Below are 19,891 nucleotides of genomic sequence, written 5' to 3'. Positions count from 1 at the left end.
CTTAGTGTAGTGGTAGAGCGTTAGCTAAGTATTCGTGAGGAGGTAAGTTCAGATCTTTGTGGAGCTACTAAACTTTTTTTTTTAATGCATCAGTGAAAATATAACAAGTTTTCGTAATTTTTATATCCTTAGAATACTTTTTGCTTTATTATTTTGACTGCCATCTTTGGCCAACACGAAACTTAGAAGGAAGTGGGCACATAATTTGTTCCAAATATATAGGATATGTGGCATAAAATAAAAGATTGAACTTCTTGAATGGAAAATGAAATCGTTAATTGTAGTATTTAACAAAAGAAGAAATACAAAATAGAAGGAAACAAAAATGCCACATCCTCAATATCCACACCAGTAGCCTTCTGCATTTATAACCTTCCTGAATCTGTTTATCATAAAATTCACTATTCGTGGGAAATAGTTTCTTTTTCTGGCTACTGCCTCCCACGAAGTCTGAACAAGGTCCAACAAATCATCTTCATTCCTCGGAGGTGGGTTGAGAAAGTTTTTTTCGTAAATGGGGTTTTACTCTATAGCAGACGTTTTCTACGGGATTCAGGTATGGCGATTTCGGAGGCCAACATATCGCATCGATATCTTGTCTCTCCGAAAACTACTCCTGAATCACCTCAGATGTATGGGTTGGGTGGTTGTCCTGCTGAAACTAAAGAATTCCATCAGGAAAATGTTCCCTGGCGTAAAACGAGCATTTCATGTTCTAATAGTCGTTTGCATTTAGACCCATTTAATTTTCCTTCGATACGGTGAATTGTTCCAGCTCCATCTTGAGAAAAACATCCCCAACACGAGACACCTACCCTGCCACTTCTGGCATTGAGAGCAGTGAATTTTCCTCGTGTCAGGTACCAGATGAACGATAAACAAGAAAAGGACCATCATTAGCAGTGAAAACAGAATCTCGTCCGAAAAGATAATTCTACTCCTGTCACGGTCAAGATTTTCCTCCCCAAATGCCAGTCAGTATATCTTACGTCCATCTGTAAGGATATCTTTACAAGCAGCCCTTCGCGATCTTATTCCAGCACTCTTTAAATGGTTTCTAACATTCTGGATGTGGCCAGGAAAATTAACAGCAGTTCTCAAGGCTGTAGCAGTATGAAAGAGATTCCTTTGAACCTCCTCGACCAATATGCCTCTTACCACTACCAGGTTTGCGCTGGAAAGTACCAGATGACAACTTGTATCCCACCTCCGAGCGGTACGATCTGGGACATTAGTTGTCATCTAGTTTGGGCAGCTGAAAATCCACACTCAGTAACTAGGTGGACTAATGCTTCTCTCCTTCCTTTGCTTCTGTGTGCCATGGTGGTTGCTAGTCAAAAGAACTTGTGTCTAGCCTCTAAATGATCAAAAGCTTCCACTTGAGTAAGTAGTGAGAATTTCCCTCGCCAGATGACAGTGGTATTACAGTTTTTCGTGTTAAAAGAAACTTTTGACGCTAGATGGAAATAACACTAAAGGCGACAATTAGGGGCTTTCATATTAAAATGCTGTGTTAATTATTTTATTAATCCCTCCTGCTTTACAGTCTATTGCATAAGAAACATTCAGTAAATATGTTGACGGTTAAATAATTGGCAATAATTAATTTGCAAGTTGTGTTACAGGGAATATGATCATTCCCTTCATTTGTTATCTTCCATAGATCTTACATGAGCAATGAAGCTTTAAAATGTGGAACAAGTCAAAATTTTACAATATTACAATTACAATTTTTACAATATTTAAAATTTTTACAGTTTTACAATGTAGTAATTTTCTACAATGATGAGGTGAGGTCCGAAGATTCGCCAAAAGATTATCCGGCATTTACCTTTTGGTTGGGGAAAATCTCATTATTCTAACCTAAATCCGTGATCATCAGGGCCTAATCATAGTAATTGTAAAGAAGAAGAAAAACCATAATTCTGATGACAAAATATATCCTGACTTCCTGGAATTATAACCACATATTTGCACCAATTTTGTAGTTGTCTGTAACATGAAGTACATAAGCAAAATTATTTGACTATATTGCACTAAAACGCGTTGTAACAAATAAAAGAGAGGACAAAACAAAAAATTCAGCACGGAGATTCGAACTCGAGTTGTCTGCATAGAAGTTAAGTAGCGTAACCACTGATCCACGCCAAGCATGCTGTGGAGGTAGCCCAAATCAGTGTCTTGTATTGTGGAGTTAACGAAAGCGGCACACTGAGGTTTATGGTTGTGAACTGCGCGCTCACCCGAAGGGACTTAGAAAATTTTAACTGCTCAAGAGGCCGGCCAGTTTCATTTTGACCAATTCCAACTCAACTTCAGCCTGTGAAACACTGCAACATCGATTGGTTGCAACAAATAAGTAGTGTACTAGAACAATGTTTTTTTTTTTTCACGGCAGAACTGAGTAAGGTGATAAGACAAGTGGGAAGAATGACCGTCTATGAACAGAAGAACTGGAAATTTGATTCCCTCTGCTTTAAACCAAGGACAGAATACATTAGCTATGTAGCTGTAGAATGTGTCACCAGTATTCCATCCTGAATCTGAGACTCCTATTCCCCAACCTTTGGATACACTTCTGGCAACATCACCTGTAATTCTTTGGTATTGAAATATTATTGATGGTGGAGCTAAAATTCCAACAGCACTTGCATTGATTAAAACTGACACACATTCCTTTTAGTTATTACCTGCTTTGCAGTACACTGTCTTAGCACCCTTTGCTGCTAAATCTAAGCCTGGTTTTGGATTTAGAAGAAACAGATTCATAAATCCGCGTTGGGTCTTATAAAATATGGAGTTTAGGCCTATCTTCTTCTTTCAAGAATGTGCTGACTTCTTCAAACCAAGAACTTAATTTTTGCTGAGAAACATGAACTCGAGCACATGTCAAATTCTGAGCCATTCTTAGTCTAATATTGGGATTCCTTCGCATGAAACTAACAAACCATTTTCGGTCAGGTTTTCCATTTTTAAATGTCTTATTCAGTTCAGCTGCCAGTTTCTCAACACTCGAAAGAAATGTTTCTTTGGTTAGAGGAAAACCAGCTGATGCCATATCAGGAACCCACTTGGATAAGAAATTTCTTCTTCTTTAGTGAAAAGAGTATCAGGGCCCATTTTCCCACCTTCTGAATATTTACCACTTGCTTTATACAACAAAGTTGTTTTAGGTACGCCAATTTCTTTAGCTGCACTTGTAATACGTTGATCTTTTCTCATTGCATTAAGAGCAGCAGCCATGCTTTCCTCAGGTTACTGAAGTATAGCAGGTTTTGAGTCAGCCATTTTCTGTATTAATTGAAAAAGAATTTGTTTTATGAAAACTGCATAAATACAGGGCAGGCATAATTTTTTGCAAAACTGTTAACATCAATTCTTTATAAACTAGCAGTCAGCTATAGGATCGACTTGAATGAACTTGTTCCATTAGCTGACCACATGCGGTCAGCTACTGGTTCCTCATTACTTTCAGGTTCCAGATTTGGTACTACAATATAACAGCTAAAAAGACACCCCTTGAACATATTTCAAAACAAAAGTTAACTGTACCAGTAGCTGACCAGGTGTTCAGGTACTAGTGTAGAAGGCATGAGTCTGTACCAATAGTTGACCTACCCCTTAAATAACACGATTTGAACTTTATAGTATAATTCTTATATAATTCAATTATCCACTAAAGCAAATCACGGTGAAGTTTAGTTATGTCCTGGCTACTATAGAAACTGGCTAAAATACATGGAAAATGCCTTGGATTTATAGTATTGATAATTATAAATTGATGTGATCACTGGGAGAGCAGTATGCCCACCCAACCCGCCCAAAATACGTACCTTATTTAGATACGAGACAATGGGTTTCAGGGTCGCTAACATAGTAATATTACACACCTAATCAAACCTAACCTAACCTCCCACATAATACTACAAACCTAATCTAACCTAATCTGTCACATAATACAGAGCTAGGTAATCTAGCCTGTCATTCATGTGATATATACATTTTCTGAATACTTTTAGTCGTCTATTTCCAACGAGCTAGTATTTCAGGCCCGTATGCACAGTCGTTACCTTTGCAGTATCCTCGAGGATTCGCGCGAATTTCGCATGCAGAGTTGAAATCCTTGAGGCAGCGACAAGGCGAGAAGGAGGACCGACAGAGGACGGCCGATAACATCCTTGTCGTCGCCTTTTCGTATTTACATTCATTTGTTGAAATGTTTTTGTCCTGTGTAATGTGGTCTCACAACTGCTGTAGACAAAATAACTGTATGGTGGTGTTCCTGTTAATATTTTCAGTGGACAACGATTTGATCGAGTTTCTCGACTTTATTGAAGAAAATGAAAACATTGAACGTGAAAGACAGCTATACTGTTATTGAAGCTATTTTGCCATTGGAGCAATTTCAAGAACAGAGGACACAACGAGGCCTTCCTATTCCTCCAATTCTGCAAATTCTATGTGCACTCAGATTTTATGCAACTGGAGATTTCCAAGTAAGTAGTATTATTTCAAATAAGCTATTATGATTTTAGGTTAGGTCTGTGTTTACTATGTAGGCCTACCGTACGTCTTCCTCCAATCCTGCAAATTCTCTGCAACTAGAGATTATCAAGTAAGTTTAATTTCTGATAAGGTATTATGCTTTTAGTATGGTTATGTTGTGTTAAAAAGTACGTCTTCTTCCAATTCTGACAGTTCTTTGCACTCAGTGCAATTAGAGATTGTCACGTAAGTATATTTTAAATATGGCTATTTTGATATTTTGAATTTAAATAAAAAAAATGCAATGCATATCAGAAAAATTTTTGTTTACTCTGCATACCCTTAAAATTAAATTACTCTTTGAAATACTGCATGTAGTGACATTTCATTTATGGGGTGGGGGGAAACATAATTTTATGGAAAAATATTCAATGTAGTTGCCAGAGAAAATTATGGATGATTTTGGATACAATATTCATATTCAGGGCTTACATAGTAATAAAAGTAACCTAATTTCATTTCTGTACAAGAAAAATGTTGAAATGTTTTTGTCCTGTGTAATGTGGTCTCACAACTGCTGTAGACAAAATAACTGTATGGTGGTGTTCCTGTTAATATTTTCAGTCAGAACATGGGAAATGTCTGAGGAGATTGAACATAAGTTTTTGATATCAAAATATAGTTTTCCAAGCTGTAATCGGGATTTTACTGTTCTTGAGAAATGAAATAGGACTACAAGTGCTTATGTCGCAGACTATCTCCATGAAATGGCAAGAAATGAAAAAATAATAAATGTTTTTTTGCAGTTCTAATGGCAGTTAGTTCATTTTTTTACTTTCAGCATGATATGCTGCATTGTTTTCTGTGGAAGAAAAAACTTTATTGATACATTTAATTACATGTAAAAGGGTAATAGAAAACAAGAGGACTGATGTAATCAGCTTCTCAAGAAAGAAGGCAGCTTGGCTGAAAATTATACAGAAGTTTAAATCCAATGAAGCAGTGACGAAGGTAAGTTATGACAAAAATGAAGTTAGACACTGGAGTGGAGTGGAAGAAATGGCTGTGTCGAGAAACATCTAGACACACATACACACTTTGCAATTAGCTTTGTTGGAATATAAATTGAGAGAACAGAGAATACCTAGGGTAAAATGAATCCTCTAGATTCAAAACCCCATAAAGACCATTTTGTTTATAATTGGGTTATGCCCACATATTGCTAGCTAAGAATCAATTAAAATGATTTATATAGTTTGAATTCAAAGAAGTCACTAAATTTAAAGCAAAAGGTTTGTTAAAAGTCACTGTTAGGTTGAAAATTCCCTCAATTTGGAACCAGTTACTGTCAAAATCCTTCAATTTGTGAAAGTGGATATAAGGGATTTTGAATTTATAGGGTTCAAATACATGGTTTATCCTACTCGCGTCGACCTGGTTGGCGAGTTGGTATAGCGCTGGCCTTCTATGCCCAAGGTTGCGGGTTCGACCCTGGGCCAGGTCGATGGCATTCAAGTGTGCTTATATGCGACAGGCTCATGTCAGTAGATTTACTGGCATGTAAAAGAACTCCTGCGGGACAAAATTCCGGCATACCCGGCGACGCTGATATAACCTCTACAGTTGCGAGCGTCGTTAAATAAAACATAACACTAACATCCTACTCGGCTAATTTCTTTTTCAACAAAGCCAATTGCAAAGTGTGCAGTTCATCTTTTCTTCTTTCTTCTGCCTCGAAAGCTCGTTTCTTTCTCTCTTCTTCATTCCTGGAGTTCTTCAGTTTCTGTTGTGCATCATCGACCGAAAGCTGAAGCTCCTTCTCGCGAAGGGACTGCAGCTTCGCGTCAGATTCCAATTGCAAGGCGTGTCTTCTGAGCCTTGCCTCGAGCTCTTTCTCCATAACACTCTGCCTTGGATTGGAGTGTGAACGCGTCCTAGGTGATGATGCTACCGGCCGATTCTGTATAGCTGTAAAGGAAATAGGAATTAGGAAATGTTATAATTTGCATTGAAACAGGCTTCCACTAACACATCACAAAGGAAATTACCTTCTTATGTTGTAACAGGAGTGTCACTACCTGTTAATACGTCTGAATGATCTGTAACACATCAACGTATCAGAGATTAATGATAGTTTTTATGATAATAATCTTCTTAAAGCAAAGCTAAAATATCTTTTAGGAATATTTTTCCAATACATTTCCGTGTTCACGGCACATTTGATCGTATAGTATCTGCTCATACGTCATACCCTGGAAACGTGTACTGTAAGGTTATCGGTAATAAAATTCAAATTGTGGTTCATTTTCATTTTAATACTTAATAGAGATAAGTCTGTTTCTGTGCATATTGCAGCTTTGGTTCCACTTTTTCCGGTTTTTTGTTTTTGTTTTGTTTTGTTTGTTTGTTGTTTTTTTTGTGTAATTATTCGAATCTTCTTTGTTTATCTGTACGGTTACAGGCATTCATTAATTTTATTTAATGATACTTTGTAAGATGGATGTGTTATTTGTAGATTAAAACATACACTACTTTAGGGCTCTTGTAGAAATGGCAGTAATTTCCGAGAAAACACCGGTCTTTTACAAGATATATGACGAGGTTAGTGGGTTAGTTAATGGGTTATCTGAGTGACGTGTGGCCGAGGAATAAAGATTTCAATGATTTAAATCATTGAAATCACGTCACTTAGCTATCCCATCAATTAAGCCACTAATCTTGTCACATAAGTTATAAAAGTTCGGCATCTTCTCGGAAATGACCGAAATGACAAATTGGAAGTTTGCATATATTACTTAGTATGTAATGTAATGCAGTGGCGTATACTGGTTAAAGGGTTTGGGCTACCGCTGACCCTATTATTACACAAAATATATCTAACAATTACTTTAATTTTAATTACTATGGTAAAACTAATAATACAAAATTATTACATTATGTTATATTATAAACTTTTTCTTTTGTAATTTCCTTGGGCTACCGCCGGTAGCCCGCAAAATACGCCCCTGATGTAATGTAATGTAATGTATTACCCAATGTAATGTGGCGTTTATATGAATGAATGAATGTTAGCCATGATGTCCCATGTTGGGCACAGGCCTCCTGTGATGGGGTTAGAACCCCCTCGACAGGGATGGCTCAAGTGTACTCGCTTGGTGAGCCAATCCAGGCGAGCTTGTCATGTATATTACCTTCGTGACATTGTTAATAACCCTGTTAGACATTAACTAGTCTCAGCACTCTGTTCTTTGTTCATCTTTTTTCTTGCACTACACACTTTATACTGACACTGGCACTTTGACAAACACTGATTGCTATTTACACTATTTACCTGACACTTTCTCAACATTGACTTTACTATTTACAGAACTTAACTTACACTTTCACTAATACTGGCTTTACTGTTTACAATATCTTAACACTGATTACGTTATCTATTTACAATGACCTTCCCTAGTTCTTTCCACAAAACTCTGTTCTTTGCTGTCCTCGACCATTGTTTCCCCGCCTCTTTGGTAAACATGTCAGACCATCTGAGCCATGGTCTTCCCTGTCCTCTCTTTCCGACGTAGGGGTCCCACATCGTGACTGCATGGGTCCATCTTGTCTGATGTAGTCTCGCCACATGTCCCCCCCCCCCCCAGGTCCACTTCGTTGTCGTGGCTCGTTCTGCTGCGACAGTAGTGTTCGTCAGTCTTTGTAGTGTTTCGTTTGTCATTCTGTCTCGTAGCGTGGTGCCCAGTATTTTTCTTTGCATCTTCCTTTGGCATGTTTGTATACTTGAGCGTTGTCTCTCGGACAATGTCCAAGCTTGGGAGCCATATAGCAAAACTGGGAATATACATGTCTCTAGTGCCTCGAACTTGAGTTTGCGGTTGATTGTCTTGTCCGTCCATATAACTTCAGGCTCCAGAATGCCTTCCATGCCGATGAAATTCTTCTGTTGATCTCTTTGTGGTTTCTACAAACTTATATAAACTACACAAAATATAGCCAACAGAAAATTATGGTGATTCGTGCTTGAACTGATGTTCCAGTCCAGTAAAATGGCAACTAAGAATGGTTGCATTGTTGACACGTTTTCAATGCCATCTATGTGTGAGGTCGCGAACTTTTCAAGTGCACCTCGTAGGCCTACTACTGAATAGAGATGGGAAAAGTTATTTTCTCGTAACGGTTTCAACTGTTCCAGTTCCTTGAAAATATTAGGTTCCAAATAACAGTGCCATATGTAACGTGTGTAACTACAAGCTATCCGTGCGGTTGCACGGTTGACTAGTATCTGATGGAACGGTAGTATTTTGGAACAGGTACTTACTACTAGTATGTAATGTAACAGTGGTATCACAGTCTAATATATACAGTCGCGAAGCTTGGGTTGATTTTTTATATTTCTCGCGATAGTTGCTAGCCGCTTGGAGCGCTGTGAGTACTAGGAACAATAGACTGTGCCATTGCCATCGTGATCTAATACAGGCCGTAAGGCAGACCATGTGACTCCCTTAACCCGATCACGAAGGGCGGCTGTTTAACCATATAAATTAGTTGGAATGCATAAAGAGTAACGTATATTTATTTCAAATGTAGTGTAATTGCATTAATAAAATTTAAAACAATGATTATGAGACATTTCAGACATAATTCACTTGAGAGTTAAGATGTAACATTATTTTTGGTGACAAAATTACGTTGTTCGTATGTGTAATACCTGCATTTATTTCGGGTCTATATGACTATAGGGTATCGGTAGTGTGTTTATGAGAATATATGTTGGCTAGATTGGAAAATGGGGTGATGTCATGTGGTCGACGTATGTGAGAAGGTTAGTGGGTTAGTTGAGGTGATAACTCAGTGAGTTTTATGTACTCGTCGTGTTGGTTTACGTCGGCCATGTTGTGACGTTAGTGTTGTGACATCGTTTGTCAAACTTGACGAAAATTAAGCGATATCCTATAATAAAAGAATCCCTTTATTTCGATTAAATATTGCGAAATTCTTGTACATTCATTTATGCACGATTCAATAATTTTCATTTGCACCACACGCATATTTAGATATGCTGAAATTATAGGTTATGTTTACTGTACCAGTTACCCCTTTGTCTAATTTTAGTGGTCTCCAATGCCCTGCCATTACATATGTACCGGTATATTATGTCTTATGAAAATTATAGGTTATGTTTATTATATTTAAGTTATATTCCTCTATTCGCAAGTATACATTATAATTAAACATACTGTCATGTATAATACCCCTCACATTCAATTTGTCTGTACCTTAATACTACAATTGAGACTGAATTACTGTATTTATCTATAACCTAAAAGACGAAGTAACACAATCGTATGTACACTAATTTCATAGGAGTGGTATAGTAAATTTTCTGTCTACAAATAAGGAGGGTGAATGTGCTAAATTAAAAACACAATGTAAAGATTTTTTTTATTAAACCTCAAAATAGCTTCAATTCTTAACTTAAAATGTTGATGCGAACAGATTATGTTAACATGTAAAATTCTCTTCACATTAAAATAACACAGTTTTATAATTATTTCTGCAACATATTATGCAGCAAGAATTATACGAAACTTATGGACACATTACACTAAATAAAACTTAGCAATGATGCGTAATAAAGTTATAATATAATATAATATAATATAATATAATATAATATAATATAATATTTCATTGAGCTCCATGCACTGAAATAGAAAACTCGAACATACATTACGGCAGTCCAGATCGAAAAGGCATTGACTGTGCCGTATTTCGCATTGTTATGTAAAGTTGTGTAAACTGTGAAATGTTCATTATCCGTTGTAATAACTGTAAATGGCTAAAATACATTTGAATAATAATATGAGGCAAGGAGACGTTTGTTGCACTATAAATTCTAAGAAAAAGAGGTCAGAGTTATCCTTCTTCCGAAAGATCCAGGAAGGTGAGTTTATAAAATATAATATATGCTTTATGAAAATAATAGGCTATATGAACCTTATGTATTTCGTATTTCAATAGTGGAAGGAAGGTGTTAATTTTTTCAAAAGAAGGTGAAAACGTAATACGGCGAACGCCAGTATGGGGAAGTTATCCCCACCCGCGCCGCTCGGCACCTCGCTCGCCTGCTCTCTCCCTCTCTACTATCTGTCCCGCTTCGATGGATCACTGCCTAACACAATAGTCACCAGAATTTGCAACTTCACTCCCCTGCCCAAAATAATGCCAATGCACACCATCAGTAGCATCGCTTTTCGGCGCTAGTTTCATAATTTTCCCACAGGTTGGACACTGGTAATGACTAGCAAGTAGTCCATGCTGCTCACAGTACCTTACCGTATCCGCCTTCAAATTCTCCCTGCACAATTTGAGGAAGAAGTACACGTCTTCGGTACGGCTCATCACTACACGTGGTTACGTCTGTACACGAAGCTAGACACGGACATAATGAAGCTCCACCAGCGTGCTTTAACACTTAAGCCATCCCCGCAGTCAACCCCTACCAAGCTACATTCACAAGCCCGCCACTTTCTACCCACGCTATTCGGTCATTGTCCCACGCGCCATTCCATCATTGTCTCCCGTTATGAATCCTTGCAACAATCCTTGGGCGATACTGCAAGATGTTATAGGCCCTGGCCGAAATGGATACGAAAGTTATTTTGGACGAAAAACTTGGATTATAAGCAAAGGTTCAAACTTGCCATTTTCGCTTTCGCGAATGGCACTTCACTTCCCCTATTACTCCAAACTCTCAGATTCACTAAAGCATTACAACCGAAACACGAGAGGCATTACATTTCCCTCTACGCGAGACTGGAAACTGATGCGGAATTCAGATCTCGTTATTACACTTTCGACTTGATTTTGCGTAGAGTCGTAAGTTTGAGCGATGAAGTTTAGGAGTACATCATGCTTCAACACCAAACTGCCCTTTTCAGGGCAAAAAAATACGTACTAAGACATAGCCAACGACACACATTGCATTTCTGCAATACGTTATGGCAGTTCCCTTAAACATAAATCGATTCATTTTCCCTTCTACCCCCAACTCGCCTCGGTAGCCGAGAGGTCTAAAGCGTAACCAAAAAGCGTGCGTGCGTTTAGCGTTTAGTTACGAACTTACTCGGATCGAATCTTACCCTCTGCGAAGTCATAACAAAAAAAAAAAAAAAGGGAGGGGGGCAGACAGGACGAAGTTCCTCTTCTGTTTCGTAGATGTCGCATTTACTCTTTTGTTCCACTGTCCTCCACTAGATGTCACACCCACCTTAAACCCCTATTTCCACTCTTTCCCGCTAGAGTGTGTGGTGAGCTTGTAGGGGAAAAGTGGAAGGGGGTCGTGGGCGGAGCTTAGCGTTCGCCGTAATACGATTTCACCTAAAAGAACACGATATCGAAAGTACAATACATTTTATCGTCTGCTGGGGAAAGAGTCTGTGATGAGGCGATTGTAGCGATCCAGGTGGCTAGCAACTATCTATGCATGCATATTTCAACTGTCTATGTTTGCATATTTAGTAAGTATTGAGCTTCGTGACTGTATATACTAGACTGTGGTGGTATTTTGAAACATGCACGTACGACTAGTAATATAACAGTGGTATTTAGGACGCTAAATGATCATATACTTCCCTGTATACCATGTGATGCAGTATGATGTCATAGTGAGTCGAGATGTGAATTCGTGGAAAAGAAATGTTTTCTAATGCCAAATTGAATTCGTAGATCAGGTTTGTTCGAAGCAAATGTAATGCAATTTAAAATTATTTGTAAATTTTATTGGTCACGAAATCGAAGTGGATCCCAATGATAAATAAAACCTAACCTATTCTTTCTCTTCTGCTCAGCTGAAGTTTACAATAGTGTTCAGTTTCCCCAAAAATTAGTAAATAAAAGGTATAATCATTTCGATCGTGCCAAAATTCATATTATTACCATCATGAAGAGTAATAATCTCATTGGTAATTAAATACGAAAATTTACCGTTATATTTTTGTAAATAAAAAAACTTCAACAATAGTCATGTTTCAACAGAATTTAGTTTAATTTCAAGACTTGGTAATGAAACTAAAATTGTAAAATATTTGTAAATAAAACATAACCTAGGCCTATATATTTTCATCTCCCTTAATAAAATTCACAATGTAGTTACTGTACTCTAATACAGGCATTATGCTAATAATTGTTTGATAAAATCCTATACTCAGTATCATTAGTTTCAAGATAATGTGTACAATTTTTATGAGGCTCTTCATATCTTTACTATTTATCCTTCACTTTAGATTCCAACATTTCTTTCAGTGCGACGAACCCGGGCCAGGTCGATGGCATTTAAGTGTGCTTAAATGTGACAGGCTCATGTCAGTAGATTTACTGGCAGGTAAAAGAACTCCTGTGGGACAAAATTCCGGCACATCCGGCGACGCTGATATAACCTCTGCAGTTGCGAGCGTCGTTAAACAAAACATAACATTAATATTCCCAATTCTGCTTTCAAACAGTGGCGCCAACTTATATGAGCCCGTGGGTTCCGAGCCCACCCAGTAATTTATTGTGTTATCATTATACTTACGACATTTATTTAACTTATACCTCAAATGTTTGAGCCCACCCAGTGTTTTCTAAAAGTCAGCGCCACTGCTTTCAATACTGCCAAACATGTTCTGTTCTGTGAAACAGGCGTTGTCATAATAAGTTCCAAAGTGAAACGAGTATTTTGTAGCAGCAAGTATTTCGTACTAGCGTTATTTTGGAACGTAGTATTCCAAGGTGCTGTTACATTTTGGAACAGTTACTTTATTTTTTCCCCATCTCTACTACTGAATAGTCCTGTTTTACTGAACTTGTATCAGCATCTTACATTCTGTAGATATGTCAACATTTGAATATCTATTACAGTCGTGATGGATGTAATCAAGAAGGAACCTGAGATTGACCCTTTGGCTATACAATGGTGTGGTGAGACTGATACAGCTGAGAAGAAGCATTTGTCAGAGGTAAATTGAGAGTCGCTGGTTGTAATTTATATGTGCGATGTGTTGAACATTATAGAATATGACAAAGTTTTATGAAAATATCTCCCAGTTTATAATAAACAGCAAACTTTCAGTATAGCCTAAGAAATTTTAAATCTAGAGTTGTTTGTGATGTTTGCCTTGAAGTCTTATGTTACATGTTTCTTCTACACTCTTTAGTAGTACTTCAAGAGCTAATTTATTATTAATTAATTACTTTATTAATTTATTTGGTTATTTTACGACGCTCAGGTTGTTTAGCGTCTGAATGAAATGGAAGTGATAATGCCGGTGAAATGGGTTCGGGGTCCAGCACCAAAAGTTACTCAGAATTTGCTCGTATGAGTTGAAGGAAAACCTCGGAAAAACCTCAACCAGGTAACTTGCTCCGACCGGGATACGAACCCGGGCCACCTGGTTTCGTGGTCAGACTCGCTAACTGTCACTCCACAGGTGTGGACTTCAAGAGCTAATAATAGACGCTGTTGAGGAATAAATAGTATGACATTTGAATTCTGTTTGGCAAGCATTTGATTTTTTTTGAGTGGATGATTGAAGGGAGAAAATCCAAAATAGAGAATTGGACTTCAAATAATGGTCAGAATTGGAAAAATGAAGTAACGACTAAGGGAGAGATCGTTAGTGAATAAAAACAATCGTAATAACTTAGATATAATAGGTGGTAAAGAAATTTTATATAATTTGCAATTAGGTATTTGTTTTTTCTTGCATTTGTAAGGGATTAAAAATAATACCATGTTATCATTGATTCTGTGTGAAACATTTTCCTATTTCATTTATTTGAGAGGTAAATGACAAAATAATGTCATTAACTTCACAATGACCAAAAAAAAAAAACCCCCAGGGAATATTGTGACTTTTTAATTCAACACAATAATGTTACTTTTATTACAACAACAATGATTTTCTATATTTCTGAATTTAAACACTCCCGTCAACAATGGGTATATCACTCCACACAGCAACGATGACAGTTCACTTTTATTCTTGAGAACAACAATGTACTCCTAATCTCAACCAATGTTCACAAATCACTATTTACAAAACAAAACTGTCAGTTCTCAGTTCACAGTTCGTTTGCCTTGGCTAGTTCTTCTAGCTCATTCACTCAAGTTCACAGTATATCGAACCCAAGACTTCCAGAGACAGGCCACTGCATTCGAACTCAAGACTTCCGGCCGCGTTGCTTCCGCCTGGACGCTCACTGCTGCTACACAAACTCACTGAAGTCGAACTGCGGTCTCGAAGACTGCTTCACAAAAACTGACTGGCTTGCTGTCAAAACTAAAACTGGCTTTGGCCTTCTTCGCGTCTTATATTTATTACCAAATCACACATTCTCAACGTTTCTACAGCAATCGGTCTTCGGGAATAATCTGTTACTGGAAATGTCTCGAGTTTCTCTACTACAGCAGCAGTCTGCCTCCTTCCCCTCTCGGAATGCAGACGTTCCCCTTAGGTCCGTCCCCCCCCAGTCCGCGTGGCTGCAGTCTCCTTACTCTTCGTCGCGCTGCCTGTTTTCTCGCGCGTCCTGCCTTCTGTGGGACGCGTGATCGACTCCCGAGGTAGCGAGAACTTTCCATCATGGTTGCCACAATATACAAAGACAATTGCAAGAGTACAACTTAAAAGTAAATAGTTTAGAAACATTGTCCTATATTGTTGCACATGTTGTATTGCATATTGTAAATACAGGGACATCATTTTATTTTTACTAACATTTTTAATATTAACCTGGCTATACCTTTCTATTAAAGATTGAAACAGGAAACAGCGTTTGCTACCCTTTCCACGATGGAGTTCGATGATACTGGCGTAAAATACAAATCACTTTACTAGGTATAGGAGGGAAGAAAAGTAGTTCATCCATTTATGTAAACTAGGAAATATCGCAATTTTGAGTTTGATAATTTTCATTAGGTTTTTGTTTAATCAAAATACAGTACTGTATTAACACTTAGTGTTTTACACACGAATTGAGCTATCCATTCGGAAGTATTAATTATGCAGTGTATATTGTACTGTTACAGCACATTAGCGTACTATATACAGAATGAAGTTAAATTGAAAAATAATTATAATATGGATATTTAAACACATTTTAGAAAATGGTGGCCGTTCATTTCGATACAGGCTTCAGTTCTTTTGTCCATATTATCGCACTATAGACTATTGTACCTAATTCCAATTACCAGTTTCGTCCTTCGTACGAGTAACTCATGTTGAAATAATTCTGTACCTACTCTATAAAAGAGTACCTTATGTACTGTAAATTCAATCTTCACTTCTGCCCGATCCGAAAAGATAAAATCACTCAGAAATACTATCTACTGTCCGTTCAAGTGGTTTTGTTGCAGGGTTGTAGAAAGGAGGGGGAAATCACGTGACAGTTAATTACTTAAGGAGGCCCTTTTATTTAAGTTATTTTAAACACTTGAATAATATTACGTAGACGTCCAATTCCTAACAGAAATTAATGTTTTTCAGAAAAGAGCTAAGATAGGCCCAGCTACTAGACTTTACAAAGGGGCGAACAGAAGCAGGTGGGGGAAACCGGGATGCGACATAGGGAAACGGACGACAGTACCCGTACGAAAATATGATTGAATATTGAAAGCTCTTTCGTCACTGGAAAACGCGAACATATTTCTGAAACGTACTATACTCAGTAACTCAGTACTGCTTACGCGCCCTCGGGGTGGGAGTGAAGTACATTCCAAAACTCAGGTACAATAAAAATTGAAGTAAAAATAAAATGATGTCCCTGTATTTATTACATACAACACATTATTCCGCAAGTATTCCAGACTGATATTTATTTTCAAATTTCGTGTCTTATGAGGACGAAGGATCGGAGTCGCATAAATATGCTTGTTATTAACTGTAATACATATGTACATACCTTCATATTTATAAATCGGCACACACATGCATATTATTGAGGACACAGGAGTGCTAATTAGCAATATAGCGCCGCTGTTGTATCTACGTCCATGTAAATTGATGGCTCAGAACGAGACTGTTACAACTCAAAAATAGAGATTTTTCAGTAGAGCCATTTAAAGTTTTCCATTGTAGATGCAAATCAGAGAATCATGGCACAACAATGTGCATTTATGTCCCACTAGGAAATTTTTAGAGTTTTAACACTGTCACATAGCATAGTTCTCAATTCAAGTGTTCAAATGATAGTAATAACTCAAAAAGTGAATTTTTTGAGTTGTAACAGTCTTGTTCTGAGCCATCGATATGTACTAGCAAGTAGTGAGGAGGGAAAAGTAGCAGTAAGTACCATCTGTGTCAACATTCCATATCCAATATTATCTTCACCACGAAACTCTGACAAATGGTCGTGTTCAAAGGCAACTGATATTTCCCAGGCGTGGCTCCTTAAGGTTGTAGCAAGTTTGCGCTACACCCAAAAAAAATTTACAAGTTAAATTATTGTGGTCTATAAGTACACGATTGGTATGATCAGCTGTAGTAAGTTTCTCATCCAACTAGAATCGTTTGTAGGAGCCTCATCGTTGACTTGCCACAGTAAACGACCGTGCTTCTTATGGGGACTGGCTTGATCTTGGGTATCTCTTCGGGGCAAGGGGATGAGAAGGGTGTTGTCCAGCGTGGATTTTAAGTTGTTGATAAACGAACAGGAAGGTAGTAAACGAGCTTTGAAAAATGGAAACAGATGGCAGAGCTACTGATGAGTGACAATGAATGAGTTAAGAGAGGTAGAACATGCTCTGCGACTGCAGTTTGGTGCAAAAACAAGTTTCTTTTAAGAGGATGAGCTTGTATTTTATTAATGGTTTTGCTTTCCGTGTCCACTGCAGTTATTTGAGTTGAGTTGGTTGAGAGCACGTGGTGGCGCATACGAGAAGTTTCACTGGTTATGTGACTATGAAAGAAGAAAATCTTTGTTCTCTTTTCCTTGTGTTTTGTTCGGAGAAGACGCTTATACAAAGCATCTCCAGGATCGCTCTAAAACACGAAAACTCGACAGAGTTAATAAGTGAGGTTTTGAAAATTTTTACGACTGTAGCATGGTAGGCTTAATATTTTGTAGTAAGAAAGTAAACTACCAAAATTTTGAAGTACCAGCCGCCACTGATATTTCCTACAAAGTATACTGATGGTGTCACTGTTCGTAAACTTGGTATCAGCAATGATATTATTTTGTCCTGAGTAGTACATACATGCATACATACAGTATCATAATGAAAAACACTGTAATATGTTCACTCAGTATAGAAGGATCCTAAACAAGAACTTTAGACATGGAACTCATGCTCATTGACGTGAAATGTCTTTCGACAGGACATTAAAATAATTGCAGTTTGGTTCTCATCATTTAAATATAGTTAGTTTTATTGCAGGCTATTGCCAATTTGACTGAATTCCTGGCTAATACTGCTACAGACGTTTCTCCTGTGCCTAAACACCCTGCAAGAAAATATTAAGTTGGAAAAATAATAAAATTTTTTTAATATTACAGCGACAATATTCACAGTCCACTAATCCCAAAAAGAAAATAAAACGTGATACAACAATTGTGCCACATCTGACACCAGAGTCCTGTCGTGCCACTTGCCATGACAAGGGCGGATGGCTTATCTTTGAGAACATCGCGAGTTATATCCTACTATCAAGACAACACAATGAATTAGACACTGCGTTATACTTCCTAACTCTCTGACATGATTTATATACTGTACTTGCTTATGGATAGGAGGGATTCCTATTTAGAATGTGATCTCAGGCTTTCGAAATAATCACTATTACTAAGTTTATTAACAAAATATCAAATTTGAACAGATAAATATAGAATATTGAAGTTGAGCGATTATTTATGAAGTAACAAAATTGCTGTTAATTTTAAAGTATCAAAATGAACTAGTTAAATGTAAATTACAAGAATTGAACTGTTGACCTTACTTACAGTTGATTGTAGGGCGAACCCTGGTGCTATTCAGAGATGATGCCATTGTCTGCCTTCTTTCTGGATGTTGGGAAGTTACGACTGCTACTGCATGACCGCTGTCTTGACTAATGACCGCAATTTGGACGTTTCATGTCCATTTATAAGTTCTCGAACTGCGCCCTTTGCGACATAACAGAGTGACGCTATTTTTCCCGCGAACCTTCTCAAAAGACGGTATTGCATTCACTAAACACCACGCTTCTGACTCTTAACCATTATTTTGGATCGGCATGTCCTGTTGTCACTTGGAACAATACAGATTTAAGGAACTCTCACGACTGAATCTCTGTTTTTGATTACACCAATAGAAAATCAGAGTTCAGAATAATCGCCAATTATATGTCTCGCGAGATTGCTGCATAATCTATGTATTTTTCGTTATATGTCGTTATATGTAAGACTGACTTTGAGCTAAAATGCAAGCGTATGCATTTCCTGTCTTATTCAAGGACTGGACTCTTGCTTCTTGCTGAGTTAGCTAAGCTGTATTCTGTAATCTGTCGAAACAGGAAGCGATCTCTGTCGCATGTCAAAGCATGTCTGCAATGATTAAACTGAATGTTTTAATAAGTACGATTTCATTACTTCAAATAAAGTGAAAATATATTGCTTATGGTCATAACAAAGTTATGATTGCTTATCATAATCCCTGGGCACAACACAACTAAAAGACAAGACAAATTCCTTTACCAAATAACACAATTTCAATTCTATAATCAGCGAGGGAAGGGTGACAGTCATGTACTTGGCATTGAGAGACTGCAAAGTAATAGGGTTCCAACTACGGAATTAGAAGGTCTTTCCCACAGTCTCTACTGAACTAGAAACGACTGCGTCAGAAATAATTGAAGAGTCCACTGCAAGAATGATGGATGTCATTTGGAATACATTTTGCAGGAGAAGCAATTGAAAGTTTGAAATGGTTAGCGCTCAAAGCTTAACTGAGATTTTCCGATTATTACTGGACAGTGACTATCAGTGTTAATGCCATATAACTCTCTATGTACATTCTGTGTGTTTTAAGCTATGTATTGACAGCCTTGGTTCATTTTCAACAAGAAAGTGACATCCATCATTCTTGCAGTGGACTCTTCAATTATCCTAATGTATTATTGGATTCCAATATGCCCAATCTTGATGAATCCTGTCTTCCTATCTTACCAAAAGTGGAAGTCTTAATGGCTATTTGTAGAATTGCCATTGACACATCTCCAGATCTTGATCACGTCTTAATGAGAGTGGTAAAGATTTCATCATGGATGATCTAGCACTGAATTATTCTGTAACTCATATTGAACTAAAATATTTAGATTATCAGTCAGTAACACTACTTTTTTATTCTTTCATTTCATATGTATTTCATAAATGTATCTTGAGATATTTCGAT

General features: G+C 37.4%; 1 protein-coding gene across 1 annotated transcript in view; it reads left to right on the top strand.

Moving 5' to 3' along the window:
• The first annotated feature begins 8,750 nt into the window (after positions 1–8,750).
• Positions 8,751–19,891, top strand: part of LOC138693302 (zinc finger protein 235-like) — a 103,502-nt gene continuing 92,361 nt past the window's right edge. The window contains exons 1-2 of the mRNA XM_069817172.1: positions 8,751–8,795; positions 13,387–13,484. Coding sequence (XP_069673273.1) covers positions 13,392–13,484 — 93 coding nt within the window. The 5' untranslated portion in view covers positions 8,751–8,795; positions 13,387–13,391. The remainder of the gene's footprint in view (positions 8,796–13,386; positions 13,485–19,891) is intronic.

The sequence above is a fragment of the Periplaneta americana genome, chromosome 17, assembly GCF_040183065.1.
Source record: "Periplaneta americana isolate PAMFEO1 chromosome 17, P.americana_PAMFEO1_priV1, whole genome shotgun sequence".
Taxonomy (NCBI): domain Eukaryota; kingdom Metazoa; phylum Arthropoda; class Insecta; order Blattodea; family Blattidae; genus Periplaneta; species Periplaneta americana.
The sequence above is the reverse complement of the archived record's forward strand: the minus strand, read 5'-3'. Positions and strand labels throughout refer to the sequence as shown.